The 16292-nt window shown below is 43.5% G+C and overlaps 1 protein-coding gene across 12 annotated transcripts in view; it reads right to left on the bottom strand.

Moving 5' to 3' along the window:
• LOC111776188 (paired immunoglobulin-like type 2 receptor beta) overlaps positions 1–15638 on the bottom strand; it is a 47699-nt gene extending 32061 nt beyond the window's left edge. For all 12 annotated transcript variants that reach the window (XR_011424261.1, XR_011424266.1, XR_011424260.1 and 9 more), the window contains exons 1-2: positions 15364–15638; positions 14674–15063 (exon numbers count right to left, since the gene is read on the bottom strand). Coding sequence is in view for 2 of the 12 variants with exons in the window: in XM_023655322.2 (XP_023511090.1) it covers positions 14674–15063; positions 15364–15499 (526 nt within the window). In the remaining 10 variants the exon portion in view is untranslated. The remainder of the gene's footprint in view (positions 1–14673; positions 15064–15363) is intronic.
• Positions 15639–16292: the final 654 nt, after the last annotated feature.

Genomic DNA, 16292 nt, shown 5'->3' on the forward strand with positions numbered 1-16292 from the left:
ACAACTGAGTGCTCCCATGCCTGAGGCCAGCCCCACTCAGCTGCACTCCTAAGAGAACTGACAACAGCCTTGTAGGCCTGAAGCCTATCACAACTGTAAGCCCCTGAGCCTAGCAACCAATTAAGAGGAAAACTGAAAGAGGAATGTGCTCACAGACTTTGTAGCTAATGGTGCTGAGGCTCCCCAAACTGGATTTACAAACAGTTGGCCAGGGAAGGAAAGACTAGATTCCCTGGGCACCTGAAGTAAGAGCAACCCTGCCACAGCAGAAAGATGCAAGTAGCCCACAAAGGAGTCACTCCTAGATCATTTTGACTGGTGATGAGAGGCAAGCACACTTCTGGGCCTCATAAGGCATCTCATACATAAGGCCACTTCTCCAAGATCAGGAGATGTAGCCGACTCACCTAATACATAGAAATAAGCATAGAGAAAGAAGCATAATGAGGAGACAAAGGAATACTTTCCAAGCAAGGGAACAGGACAAAACCCCAGAAAAAGGACTAAATGAAACAGAAACAAGCGACCTACTAGACAAAGAGTTCAAACAAAATATCATAAGGAGGGTCACAGATATTGCGAGAATTCGGGATGAACACAGTGAGCTCATCAGCAAAGAACTAGAAAATATAAAAAAGAACCGATCAGAAATGAAGCATACAATACTGGAAATGAAAAATTCACTAAAGGGACTCAATAGGAGAGTAGAGGATGCAGAAGAATGGATCAGTGAGCCAGATAAAAGACTGGAAGAAATCACACAAGCTGAACAGAAAAAAGAAAAAAGAATTAGACAGAATGAGAACAGTCTAAGGGAACTCCGGGACAATATCAAGCACGCTAGCATTTGGATTATAGGTGTTCCAGAAGGAGAAGAGAGAGACAAACGAGCAGAAAATTTATTTGAAGAAATAATAGATGAAAATTTTCCTAACCTAAGGAAGGAAACATACATCCAAGAACAGGAAGCACAGAGAGCTCCAAACAAGAGAAGCCCGAAGAGGCCCACACCAAGACATATTATAATTAAAATGTCCAAAATTAAAGATAAAGAGATAATCCTAAAAGTAGCAAGAGAAAGGCCACAAGTGACATACAAAGGAAAGCCCATAAGGCTATCAGCGGACTTCTCAGCCAAAACCCTACAGGCGAGAAGAGAATGGCACAACATATTTAAAGTGCTAAAAGCAAAAAAACCTACAGCCAAGAATACTCTATCCTACAGCCAAGAATACTCTATCCATCAAGGTTGTCATTCAGAATTGAAGGAGAGATAAAGAGCATCCCAGACAAGCAAAAAACTAAAGGAGTTTATCACCAAGAAACCAGTTCTACAAGAAATGCTGAAGGGACTTATTTAAGTGGGAAAGCAATGACCACAAATAGAGATTAAAAAATTATTTAAAAAAAACACAAAAACCAGGCAATAAAATCACTTGTAAAGGTAAAAATATAGTAAAGGTAGCAGGTCAACTACCTGTGAAGACAATATGAAGGTTAAAAGACAAATGTACTAAAATCACCTATTTCAATGATAAGAGGGTAATGGATAGACACACACTAAACAAGAGACTATATATAATTTGAAAAACATAAAGTGTGGCAGGAGGAGAGTGAAAAAGTAGCGCTCTTAGAGGTCAAGGTAAAGAGTCTATCAACTCAATATAGACTGTTATATACATAAAATATTAAATAGGATCCTCATGGTAATCACAAATGAGAAACCTATAATAAGTAAGCAAAAAAGTAAGACAAAAGAAATCAAACATATTACTAAAGAAAGCCATCAAACTGCAAGGGAAGAGAGCAAGAGAAAAAGAAAGGAACAGAGGAGAACTACTAAAACACTCAGAAAAAAAGTAACAAAATGGCAATAAATACATATTTATCAATAGCTGCTATAAACGTCAATGGACTAAATGCTCCAACCAAATACCATAGGGTGGCCAATTGGATAAAAAACAAGATCCATGTATACGCTGCATACAAGAGACACACTTCAGACCTAAAGACATTCTCAAACTGAAAGTGAAAGGATGGGAAAATATATTCCATACAAATGGCAAAGAAAAGAAAGCAAGGGTAGCAATACTTATATCAGACAAAATAGACTTAAAACAAAAACTGTAACAAGAGACAAAGACTGGCACTACATGGTGATAAAGGGAACAATCCAGCAAGAAGATATGACATTTGTAAATATCTATGCACCCAACATAGGAACACTTAAAGATATAAATCAATTATTAACAGACGTAAAAGGAGAAATAGACAGTAACACAATAATAGCAGGAGACTTTAACACTCCACTTACACCAATGGGTAGATCATCCAAACAGAAGATCAGTAAGGAAACACTGGCCTTAAAGGACACATTAGACTAGATGGACTTAATAGACATATACAGAACATTCCATCCCCAAACCACGGAATACATATTATTTTTCAAACACACATGGAACATTCTCCAGGATTGATCACATATTAGGTCACAAAACAAATCTCAATAAATATAAGAAGATTGAAATAAAACCACGCATCTTTTCTGACCACAAGGGTATGAAACTAGAAATCAACTACAGGAAGAAAACCAGAAAAGCCACAAAAATTTGGAGACTAAACAAAATGCTACTGAACAATGATTGGGTCAATGAAGAAATCAAGGGAGAAATCAAAAAATTCCTGGAGACAAATGAAAATGAGAATACGACATGCCAAAATCTGTGGGATACAGCAAAAGCAGTTCTAACAGGGAAGTTTATAGCAATTCAGGCCTACCTCAACAAAGAAGAAAAATCCCAAATAAACAATCTACAAGTGCATCTAAACGTACTGGAAAAAAGAAGAACAAACAAAGGCCAAATCAGCAGAAGGAAGGAAATAATAAAAATCAGAGCAGAAATAAATGAAATAGAGACTAAAAAACAACAGAAAAAATTAATGAAACCAAGAGTTTGAAAAGATAAACAAAATTGACAAACCCTTAGCTAGACTCACCAAGAAAAAAAGAGAGAAGGCTCAAATCAATAAAATCAGAAATGAAAGAGGAGAGATTACAGTGGACACCTCAGAAATACAAAATATAATAAGAGAATACTATGAAAAGCTATATACCAACAAATTGGATAATCTAGGAGAAATGGATAAATTCTTAGAAACACACAACCTTCCAAAACTGGACCAAGAAGAAGTAGAGAATTTGAATAGACAAATCACCAGTAAGGAGATCAAAACAGCAATCAAAAACCTCCCAAAAATTAGAAGTCCAGGACCAGATGGCTTCCCTGGTGAATTCCACCAAACATTCAAAGACGACTTAATACCTATCCTTCTCAAACTCTTCCAAAACATTGAAAAGGAGGGGAGGCTTCCTAACTCATTCTACGAAGCCAACATTATCCTGATGTCAAAACCAGACAAGGGCAACACAAAAAAAGAAAATTACAGGCCAATATCACTGATGAACATTGATGCAAAAATCCTGAACAAAATACTAGCAAATCAAATACAACGATACATTAAAAACATCATACATCATGATGAAGTGGGTTTCATTCCAGAGATGCAGGGATGGTTCAATATCTGCAAATCTATCAATGTGATACACTACATTAAGAAAATGAAGAATAAAAATCACATGATCATCTCAATAGGTGCAGAGAAAGCATTTGAGAAGATATAGCGTCCATTTATGATAAAAACTCTAAATAAAATGGGTATAGAAGGAAAATACCTCAACATAATAAAGCCCATATATGACAAACCCACAGCAAACATCATTCTCAATGGAGAAAAACTGAAAGCTATTCTTCTAAGAAGAGGAACCAGACAAGGACACCCACTGTCACTACTCTTATTTAACATAGTATTGGAAGTCCTAGCCAGAGAAATCAGGCAAGAAAAAGCAATAAAAGGGATCCACATTGAAAAAGAAGAAGCAAAACTGTCACTCTTTGGAGATGACATTATTTTATATATAGGAAACCCTAAAGAATCCACTAAAAGACTTTTAGAAACAATAAATGAATACAATCAAATTGTGGGATGCAAAATAAACATGCAAAAATTGGTTGCATTTCTATATACTAACAATGAACTAGCAGAAAAAGAAATTAAGAATACAATCCCATTTACAACTGCAACAAAAAGAATAAAATATCTAGGAATAAACTTAACCAAAACCTGAAAACTATAAAATATTCTTGAAAGAAATTGAAGAAGACACACAGAAATGGAAAGATATTCCATGTTCTTAGATTGGCAGAATTAACATTGTTAAAATGTCCATACTTCCTAAGGCAATCTATAGATTCAACACAATCCCTATCAAAGTTCCAACAACATTTTTCACAGAAATAGAACAAAGAATCCTAAAATTTATATAGAACAACAAAAGACCCCGAGCGCCAGTTTGGGACGCCAAAGGATTCCTGAGAAAAAAGAACAAAGCTGGAGGTATCACACACCCTGATTTCAAAATATACTACAAAGCCATAGCAACCAAAACAGCATGGTACTGGCACAAAAACAGACACACAGATCAGTGGAACAGAATCGAGAGTCCAGAAATAATCCCACACATTTATGGACAGCTAATATTCCACAAGAGAGCCAAGAGCATACGATGGAGAAAGGAGAGTCTCTTCAATAAATGGTGTTGGGAAAACTGGACAGCCACATGCAAAAGAATAAAAGTAGACCATTCCCTTACACTATGCACTAAAATCAACTCAAAATGGATTAAAGACTTGAATGTAAGACCCAAAACCATGAAACTTTTAGAAGAAAATATAAGCAGTATGCTCTTTGACATCGGTCTTAGCAGCATATTTTCAAGTACCATGTCTGACCGGACAATGGAAACAAAAGATAAAAATGAATCAGTGGGACTACATTGAACTAAAAAGCTTCTGCACAGCAAAGAAAACCATCAACAAAATGAAAAGACAACCTAACAATTGGGAGAAGATATTTGCAAACGATATATCAGATAAGGGGTTAGTATCCAAAATATACAAAGAACTCACACATCTCAACAACAAAAAACCCAACAAACCAATTAAAAAATGGGCAAAAGATATGAACAGAGATTTCTCCAAAGAAGATATACGGATGGCCAACAGGCATATGAAAAGATGTTCAACATCATTAGCTATCAGGGAAATGCAAATCAAAATTACAATGAGGTATCACCTCACTCCGGTCAGAATGGCTATAATAACAACACAGGACACAACAAATGTTGGAGAGGATGTGGAGAGAAGGGAACGCTTGTACACTGCTGATGGGAGTGCAAACTGGTGCAGCCACTGTGGAAAGCAGTATGGAGTATCCTCAGAAAATGAAGAATAGATCTACCATATGATCCAGCTATCCCACTGCTGGGTATTTATCCAAAGAACTTGAAAACACAAAGGCATAAAGATACATGCACCCCTATGTTCATTGCAGCATTATACACAATAGCCAAGACTTGGAAGCAACCTAGGGGCCCATCAAGGGATGAATGGATAAAGAAGATGTCGTATTTATACACAATGGAATACTACTCAGCAATAAGAAATGATGAAATCTGGCCATTTGTGACAACATAGGTGGAACTTGAGGGCATTATGCTGAATGAATATAGGCAGAGGGAGAAAATCAAACACCGTATGATCTCACTCATAAATAGAAGATGAAAACAACGACAAGCAAACACATAACAATGGAGATTGGATTGGTGGTTACCACAGAGGAAGAGGGGGAGGGCAAAAGGGATGATTAGGTTCACATGTGAGGGAATGGACTATAATTAGTTTTTGGGTGGTGAACATGATGTAATCTACACAGAATTTGAAATATATTACGATGAACATCTGAAAGCTATATAATGTTATAATCCAATGTTACTGCAATTAAAAAAATAAGAAAGTTGAAAAAGTTGATTTAAGCAATAGTAAACTATAACTGACAGGTAGACAAAGAAGATGTTAAGAACGCTATGAAAGAACTATCTTTCATAAAGATTTTAAGTTCAGGAGGTTTTATGGGTAAATTCTTGTAAAAATTTAAGGAACAGATTATTCCCACATAGAAGATTCTAGAACAGAGAGAAATATGGAAAACTATGTAATTCTAGTTCACTTCATAAAATGGTAACATAACCCTGATGCTAATATCCATTCATAATTTTTAAAGATGCAGATTAAAACAACAAAGGATAGGTGTTTTTTTAACTGATCTGAGAGGAGGAAAATCCCCAGTATTGGTGAGGATTTGGGGAAAGAGGACCTTCACACAGCTGGAATATAAGTTGGCACAGCCTTTGGGAATGTGTGTGGGACTATCTATCAAAATGTGAAAGATCCGTGCATGCCCTTTGACCCGGTGATTTCAGTGCTAGGAATTTATCCCGTGGAAATGCTGTGCACGTGTTCAAAGGTCTGTGTTCAAGGGTGCTCTTTGCAGCTTTGTTTGTGATGTGACAACAACCTGAATGTCCTTAAATAGGAGACTGATTAGGTAAATGTGATACACTGTACATGGGAGACCGGCAGCCATTTTTTAAACAGGCACAGATGCCTATGTACTGAAATGGAAGGATACCTGAGGTACAGGAAGTAGAAACAGCAAGTTTAGAGCAGAATAGTGTGCAGTTTGATTCTACTGTGTCATATGTCTATATCTACATCTAAATCTACATCTGTATCTATGTCTGTAAGGTGAACATTTCCACGGAAGGAGGTGGTGGCCGGGGAGATAAAGTTGAGAAGGAGGATTTTACTTTTCATTTGACTCCTGTCTGTCTCGTTTGAGCATTTTTTTTTATTATGTGCAAGTATTACCAGTACCTTTATTATTTTCAAAATGCAATATTTATCTTTATCAAAGTTGTATAGGCACATAATTTACAGAGTCAGCAAATTCCACGCAGCTTATAAAAACAGCGACCCTGCATAAGCCTCCTCACTCCTTTCCACTCCCCAGAGGCAACTATTTTCAGCACCTTTAGCTATTTCCTTTGGCATTAACCTCGTATTTCTAAATGACATGCACACACTGCTGTTGCTTGATTTTGTTGTTTTGGGTGGTATCTATTCACTTCCAATATTGAAACTGAGGATTTAGATCTCTTACATCCACATTTTCTCCATCTTACTCAACTTCTCAGCATTTAATTTTATCCCTTTCATGAAGCAGGTCTTCATTTGGCTTCTGGGACAATATTTTCTCTCTTGGTTTTTCTCCTGCCCCCCTAGCAGCTCCTTCTGAGTCTTCTTTGTTGGCTCCTCCTTGTCTTCCCACCTGGACCAGTCACGGTTCAGTCCTAGGACCTCCTCTCTGTCTACACTCACTTCCCAGACAAGCTCCTCCAGTCCCAGGGCATTAACTACCAGCGATATGCTGATGACCCTCAAATTTACACATCCAGCCATATCTCCCTCTGTGCTCCAGACTCAGATCTCACTGCTTGCATCTCACTGCCTCATGGCCTCCATTACTTTCTCCAGTAGCATCTCAAATTTAAAATGTCCTGAACAGAACTCTGGATTCCCTCCCAGACCTGTTCCTCCCCCATTCTCCCTGTCAATAAATGGCAACTCCATTCTTCAAGATGCTCAGGCCAAAAGCCTTAGAATCATCATTGGTTCTTCTTTCTTTCTCACCCCCTACATCCAATCATCTGCAAATCCTGTCTGCTCTGTCTTCACAATATCACCAGCATCTGGCTACTTTTCACCTGCCCTTGCTGTCACCCTGTTGAAGCCACATCATCTCTTACTGGTCTCCCTTCACTTGATCTTGCTCATCATTGTAGTCTTACTCTCCATAGACAGCCAGAGGGACACTTTTACAATGTAGATCAGATCAATGTAGATCAGATCACGGCACTCCTCTGCAGGAAACCCTCACAGGCTCCCGTGACACTCAGAGTGAAAGCTCGTCCCCTGACTTTCAAAGCCACCACAGGACCTGCCCCCACTGCCTGTTCTGATCTCAACTCCTGCCACCCTCAGTGTCTTCATCTTGCTTTAGCCACACTTGTCCCACCTCATGGCCTTGCCCTTGCTGTTCCCTTTTGACCAGATATTCTTCTCCAGATCTCTCCCTCACTTCCTACAGATCTGTGCCTAGGCTGGAATTTTCTGCTGGCTTCTCTAGATCCAGCCCCCAACCCCTCTCTACCCTGCTTTGTGCCTTTGGAGGCTGGTCTTGGTGGACTCCACTCATTGGCTCTCCTGCTTTCTTGTTCCTATTCAGTGGCCAGTAGTAGTCACCAGTGGGAGACAGAAGAGAGAGGAGGGTAGTTCAGGGCATAGCTCTTGTCCCCCTTCCTGACAGGCACTGTATTAGTCAGGGTTCTCCAGAGAAATAAAACCAATAGGATACACAGACATATAGAAAGAGTTTTGTTATGAGGGATTGGCTCACACAATTATGATGGCTGAGAAGTCCCACAATCTGCCATCTGTAAGCTGGAGGCCCAGGAAACCCCATGGTGTAGTTCCAGTGCAAAACTGAAGGCCTGAGAACCAGAGAGGCCAATGTTCTAAGTCTTAGTCTCATTCTGAAGGCCAGAGGACCAGGAGCTTCAATGTCCGAAGGCAGGAGAAGATGGATGTCCCAGCTCAAGCAGAGAGCAAGTTTGCCCTTCCTCCACCCTTTTGTTCTGTTTGGGCCCTCAAGAGATTAGATGATGCCCATCCACTGCTCATCTGTACTGAAAACACTCTCACTCTAGGACACAACCAGAAATGATATCTTACCAGCTATCTGGGCATCCCTTAGTCCAGTCAAGTTGGCACTTAGAACTAACCATCATGTTGACTCCATCTTCCTAGAGGCTACAGCTCCTCTCTGGGGCCCTCTCATGTACTCCAGTCCTCTCTGGGTACCAGTACTTTCTCCCTCCCCTGCTCCTTAGGCCTGTGGCTGCTCCCGGGAGTCTCACCATCCCCCACTGGTTTCCCTACCCTGTGTCCAACTCAAAACTCTCCTCAGTTACCCAGTTTGAGTGGTTTTTCCTGCCAGGACTCTGACTAATGTCCCAGAGGCCTACCCTGTCCCATCTGAATGGAGTAACACCCTAGCCACCTCCATCCCACTGATTCTGCTTCTTTTTCCTCCTTTTCTCCTTTTACCACCAGCTGACATACAGGCAGAATTAATTTCTTTGCTTTTTTTAGTCTTCTTCCTACACTCAAGTGTACGTTCCATCATTGAGCCCTTTTTTGTTTTGTTTTGTTTTTAACTGCTGTTTGCCCAGTGCCCAGCTTAGCACCTGACACATGGCAGGCACTCAGTCAGTGTTTGTTAAGTCAGAGGTGAGACCTCCTGGACCAATCCTCAATTTTCCTTATCTTACCTTTTAGTTTCTGTATTACTTTCCAGTGGCTGCTGTAACGGACCATCACAGTCTGGGTGACTTACAACAACAGAGTTCAATCTCCCACAGCCTAGGACAGCAGCCGGGGATCGAGTGCCAGTGGGCTGCACGCCCTCAGGAGGCTCTGAGGAGGGTCTGTTCCCTGTTCTTCCAGCTCCTGGCGGCCGCCTCACTCCCGTCTCCGTCTCCGTGGCCACACTGCCTGCTCTTCCGTCTGTGTCAAGATCCCTCTGCACATCTCTTCTAAGGACACTGGCGTTTGCATTTGGGTCCCACCCAGATCATCCCAGATAAAATCCTATCTCAAAATCCTTAACTGAGTCACATTTGTCACCATGTAAGGTAATATTCACAGGTTCTGGAAATTCGGATGTGGACGTATCTTTGGGGGCCTCAATTCAACGTGCTACAGTTTCTAAATCTTTGAGCTTTTATTCTACTTTCTCCGAGATTTCTAAAAAATTTGTCTTTCCATCCTTTTATTGAGTTTTCCATCCGTGTTATTACGTCTCTAATTTCCAAGTGCTCTTTTACTGTTTGGAAAGCTCCTTTGTGAAGCACTCTTTCTTGTGACACGTATGCGACCTCTTAACTTCCTGACAATGATGGTTATTTGAAAGTTTTATTTTCCCTCCATTGTTTTGGTTTCTTTTGCTCTCTGCCTTTCATGGGAGAAGCTTTCCCTAAATGTTTAGTCTAAGCATATTTTAAAATGGGATGTTTAACCTCGGCATCCCAGACACAGCTGAGGCGTTGGTGCATCCACAGTGCTGGGGGATTTGGTGTGAGGCCAAGACCCCACTCTCCCTGTGCCCTTGGCTCCCAGCATGCAGAGAGCCGGCTGACTGGAAGCTGTGTGTGTGGGTGGGAGAAAGTGCTTGTCAGTTAGTGGGCTGTAGGGTGATCGGTTAGATTTCTAGGTCTTTTTTGGCCCATCAGATAGATTTCCCAGAGAAGAATCCCCTGATCTTCTGCCCGTGGTGGGGGGACACCAGCCTGGCTGCCTGAGTCCTGGGCGGCATCTGAGGGGGTTGAAGTCTGTAGCATCTCATCAGTTCACCAAATCTCCAGTTTTAAATACTGAACCCTTGCCCCCACTATCCCCAGGGTACTCCCCCCAGTGTCTGTCTAGTTCATCCTTTCTGGAAAGCCCATCTCCAGTCTTCCGCTGGGTGGGAGATGGGGGGATGGAGGTTTCCTGCTTCTTAAAGTGATTTTCAACTAGTCCTCTAGTTTTCAGACCCCTTTTCTGTCCCACTTCTGGGAGTCTTTGTGGCCGCCATTCCTAGACCTTTGGGGGGTTTTGCAGTATAAATCGTCTTTCTTCAGGGTTTCCCAACTGATGGCTTAGGGTTTAGCTCCTTTGGTCTCCTAAGCCAGTTACACTAGTCTATCTGCTTCCAGCTTCCCAAATTTTGTTTTTGTCCACCCAGGTCACATAGTTCTGTCCATGTGGATATTTGTCTTAAAAAATTGCCTTTGCTGTCATTTTAGTCAATTTGGGGAGGCAGGGAGGTAAACATGTGCACATAACCCACTAGCTTGGCCAGAATTTATGCCTTATCTTTATAATAAAAATTATAAAAAATAAACATTCAAAAATAATGTTGCATATTATTAATACAAAGAAAGAATATGGAGGAAAAGTCTTGTGAGATATTTACATAATCTTTGGAAGAACACCCCCAAGGTCTCCTGAGTGAAATAAAATGGGACCCATTCCTGGGTGGGAAGATTGTATATTACACTGATTTCCATTTTTTGTCAATTGCTTTATAGATTTAATGTAATTGTGATATAAAAAACCCCCACGAATGTTTTTCTCAGGACTGGGGAAACTTATTCTAACATCCACGTGAAAGAACAGGCAGGCAACAATAATAAAGCTTTTGAGGAAGAAGTAATGCGGTTAAGTTGGAAATAGTCTTATCAGCCATTGAAATATGATAAGGTCACAATAACTATAACAGTGAGGGAGTGATTTAAGAGAAGACAGACCAGTGAAATAGGACAGACAGACCAGAAATGGATAATGGTCAACAAAAGAACTTAAAAGCCAGGCCTATGAATCAATGGAGGAGAGAAAAAATATTCAATAAATGGGGTGGGGACAATTGATTTGTTTCTTGATATAAAGATCAATTTAATTTTACCTCACACCATGTACCTATGTAATAGCAGGCCCGTCAGGACCAGTTCAGCTGACCCCATCTCTTATCAACAGAGTGGTTAAGATTCAGAAAATACGCAAAGTCCTGTAGCCAGGCCATGTGCAAAAGAAGAAGTCCTGAGCTGAAACGCCCTTGGAACCAAAGATTCTCCTCCCTATGGGACCCAAGGACCAGGACACGACCAGAACTCGGAAGTCGGACTCTTATCAAAAGCGAGGGGTCCCTCATTCAGGAAGATCTGGTGTTAAAATTCCTTCCCCATCTCATCAGAAATGTTTGGAGCCCCATCATAATGTCTATAACCCTGTCATGAATGTTTCAAATCTTAGCATAAATGCTTGAAGCCCACCAATCAAAACCTGTCCCACCAGCATTTCCATGTGCCAGCCTGTTCTCTCTAACACCTTAAATTTTTCCCCAAATCCTGAACTGGGGAGACAGATCTGAGGGCACATGCCCCCTGTCTCCATTCGGATCAATCTTGCAGAATAAAGCTGATCTCTTTTCCCAAGGCTGCTGCCTAATTAATTGGCTTGTTTATGTGCATTGGGCAGAGAACCCCAATTTTGTGCGATAACACGAATAGAAATTCTCACTATATGAAAGAATTTTATTGTGAAATGTAATCAAATCATACAAAAATTAGAAGAAATTAAAATATCTTCAACCCCCAGTGGAGTATGGAATTTGGGCCTTAGAAATAAAAGAGAACAATTACAAAGGGGAACAACTGATTCGGCCACAAAAATAAAATATCTGTATGTAAAAAAAATCAATCAGCCAACCACAAACTTATCATTTATATTCAGTACAAATATCCCTTTAGTGTGATGTCCTTGCATGGTGGTACTTCACTTGGATTAAAAACGTGTCTTTTTGTTACTTTCTTGTATTTCTTTAAAAATAATGATCATAAATATGCAATGAATTGCATTAATTGAAAGAATGAATTTATTGATGAAAAATCTCATAGTGAATGTGACTGAGAGGAGAAATGAGAAAAGTGAGGAAGATTCAGGAAGGAGGCAGAGGGACCTAAGGAGAGGCCACATCTCTCAGAAGCCACTTAAGGGAACACAGGGAGGGACAGGCAGTATAAATCCAAGGCTTAATCAGGATGAGCCACTTTCTGTTTGCCCTAAAACCAGCCCAGTGGTGCAGACGGGGCAGGAGTTTACAAGCGGAGGCATGGAGAGCATCCTTCCCAAGGGAACAGATATGCAGCACTGACATTGTTTAGAATTGCCAGCCCAAGTCATTATAAACAGCAAACCGACTTAGAGGATCTTTAGTTTTCCAAAAGATTTTCTACAGACAATGCACCCCTATTGCCAGCGCCTGGGAGAGATCCCTCCCCAACTGTTCTGGAGACAGTTAACCCAGGTTCAAGTTCCCACGCCCCACCCAGAAACAGAGGAAGATGTATTATGTAACTCATGGATTATTAGGTTTAAAACAGGTCAGGACAACAAGATGATCAAGTCAGTGGGTAAGGCCAAGCAATTGGTTAAGAGAGGAGGGTCTGGGGTTAAACCGGGGTCAGATCCCGCCTGTACCCTGAGGGTAACTTTGAGCAGGTGTTTAGGCTCTGGGAGCCTTGGTTTCCCTATCTGTAAAGGGAAGAGGAGAGTAGTACCTGCTGTTACTGTGGGGCCACAGTGCAGGTTAACTGGGGCGATGCACACCCAGGCATTCAGCCAGACACAGTGCACTGTGAGCGGGAGGGGACGTTTTTGTAAACACAGGACCAGAAACAGAATTTGCCACCCCAAAATATGCCTCTTTGGTATAAGGATTATTTTGAGCTGATGATTGTTAAGAAATAGCAGACACAGAAAAAGCTCTGAAAACCTAGTAGAAGTTACCCTTTTGTAAGGAAAATTTACATTTATAAAAGAAATCTCCATTTGTAAGGGTGTCTCCTTCCCTGTGCCAGGAAGAGAAGGATGAGGTAAATCTCTAGAAACTCTTGCCCATGGAGAAGGCAAGGACTGAAATCTGTATAACAACTTTTCACTCATTTATTGTGCTTTTCCTGGTAACCTCCTATAACTGACTACATCTCAACAACAGAGTGTTAAAGCTGATTTTCGGGGGCAGCAAGCCAGCCAGGAGCATGAGCAGAAGAGAAAACTGTGACCCGCCCATTGAAACTCATCCTGCCAGCGCTTCCACATACCAGCCAGCCCTCCTTAATCCCTTAAGCTTCACCCCAAACCTGGACTGGTGAGACAGATGTGAGAGCCTTGCTTCCTGTCTCCTTGCTGATTGACTTCCCAGTAAAGCTTTTTCTTTTCTCAAAAGCCAGTGGCATAATACGTTGGCTTTTTATGTGCATCAAGCATTGAGTCCTCTTATCTGAGAACATTATTGCTGCTGCAGACATGCCTCTTAGTGACCAGCACAGAGGAACAGGATCACAGTGGACAATGGGGACAATGTGAGTAGAACAACACAAGGAGAGGTGGTGGCAGGAGGCAAGGAGGGTAAACAGGATGGACACAGGGGAAGAGGGAGATGGGAAAGTAGAAAAAAGAGGAAGGACTGAGGCAGGAGAGTTGAGGGCCATGTTCTGTGGGGCCGGGTGAGTGGAGGAAGCTGGGAGGTCGGGAAAACAGGTGATGGGCATTGCCAGGGGACAGAGGCTGCTTGGGCCATAACTAGGGACCAACTGTGTGTGCTGGGCTGAGCTCCTGGCTGTGGGGAGACGATAAGGGGCAAACTGGAGTTCCACACAGAGACAAGGGGAGGCACGGCACATCTGGAGAACTCATGTTCCCCATTGTAGGGGGAGGGAAGGGGCAGGGCTAGAGCCCCAGCTTAGAGCAAGAAAGGAGGATAACTGGGGAGCCTGGGAGATGCTGAGGCCTGGGGAGTGAGGATGGGGGCTGGACCTGGAGGGGGCAATGAGGAGAAGTGGAAAGGAAGGCAGCCCAGGTTTGGAGAAGATTTAGGTGAAAAGGGTAAAGTTGTCAGAGGCCTGGGGAAGAGTGTTGGAGGAGAGAGGGAGAGGAGTTTGAGAGAAGGGTCAGGGAGAGAGGGCCTGGGTCAGGCCTGGGGGATGAGGGTGTCTGTGGCCTGCAGGAGCCTCAGTGGGGTGGGCGTGGCAGCTGCCAGGGCAGCTGGACTCACCGCGGGTGATCGTGAGGTTGGTCCCCAGGATGGACTGCCACACCTCCCTGCGGCCAATCAGTGTGTTCAACTGGACACGGCAGAAGTAGATACTCTCGTCCTCCCTCCGCAGGTTCGAGATCTGGAGGAAGCCGGTCTTTGAACCCTCCCTCCAGTTCAGGAAGAGCCGGTTCTCATAATCCTTATGGATGAAACGAGGGGTCATGTTGTAGATGAACTCCCCATGGAAGTGCTTCCGTCTCCAGGATATACTCAAGTTGTGAACCTCGGTTAACTCCCAGGGGCGATTGAAGGAGAAGGGGATGTGGATGGAGCCACCCTGGGGGGCTGAGAGGTGCTCTGGTTGGTCGACCCCATAGCCAGTCTTTGGATTGGATCCTGGCAAGCTACCTAGAGGAGAGAGGGAGGAGGAGAGAGTTTGAAGCCATTGGGAGAGACAAAGATAACCCCAGGGGGTCTGGCACCTTCGCCCACGGGCATTAGGGTGACAGATGGTAGGACAGGCCCTCTGGCCTGGATGACCCCTCTCCAGGCTTGGGATAGGGAGGAGGTGAGGGGCTGGAGGGGACCCAGCACTGCGGGAACAGCCCTTAGTTAGGGGTGGGAGGCCTGGCTGGCAACCCCAGACAGCCCCTTCCAGGGACTCCTCCCATGGCCTCAGGCAGAGCCAGGGTGGTCCCAGCTACTCACCAGCCTGCAAAGATGCCAGCAGCAGCAGCAGCAGCAGGGGCAGCCCCACCGCCCTGCTCTCCTCCAGGGAGATGAGAAGACAAGCAGCACTGTAGGGAGGCCCTATGGAGGGGTCACCTGAGGGAAATCTTGGCATCTGGAGAGCAAGGATCAGCCTTCTCTACAGGACAGAGGGAGGGTGGGAGGCTTCCTCAAACGTGCCCACCCCCAAGTGACCAGCACTTCCTTCATCAGTCTGGCTTCTCCTTTTCCTGTGTTTCAAAAGAGGCTTCCTTGTTGTCAGTGCAAAGAGAGCCTGATATAGATCCCCAGCCCCCATCTTCATGCTGAAGGGCGTGGTCCTGACCTTGGCTGGAGCCTCTCCTCTCCCACCTCAACTCCCTGCCTCTGCCAGCCCCCTTGGCATCTCCTTAGGCATCAGTCTCTGTCTCTCTCTGTCTCTCACTCTCTTCCTTTGCTCTGGTTCCCTCAGTGTCTCCCAGTCTCTGTCTCTCTCTCTCATCCCAGGGGAGGGGTCGGCAGCAGCACAGCTCAGGGTCTTCAGTGAGAGGAAAGCGGCCATGAGTCTCTACCCAGCTGCAGCCCCATAGAGAGAAGGAGGAGGGCGCCGATGGTGGTCAGACACCCTCAGCCCCAGCCCCAGTGCCACCAGGGGCTCCCTTGCAGTTCCAGGCAGAACCAAAGCTGGCCAAACCCCTTCCTGCCCCTGGTCTGCTCCCTACGTGCAGTCTCACACCCTCCCTGAGGTTAAGAGGTGAGGGTGGGCTGACATTCTCACCTCCCCAGGGAGTGGACCTTCTGGAGGCCACACCTTGACCCACAGAAGGCAAGACTGGACCTGCAGGACACTCTTTCCTTGCCACTCCACAGATGAGGAGACCAGGCTCACAGAAGCCTTGCCCAGGTCCATGGGTCTCAAGTTGCTGGTC

The sequence above is a fragment of the Equus caballus genome, chromosome 13, assembly GCF_041296265.1.
Source record: "Equus caballus isolate H_3958 breed thoroughbred chromosome 13, TB-T2T, whole genome shotgun sequence".
In the NCBI taxonomy this organism is placed as follows: domain Eukaryota; kingdom Metazoa; phylum Chordata; class Mammalia; order Perissodactyla; family Equidae; genus Equus; species Equus caballus.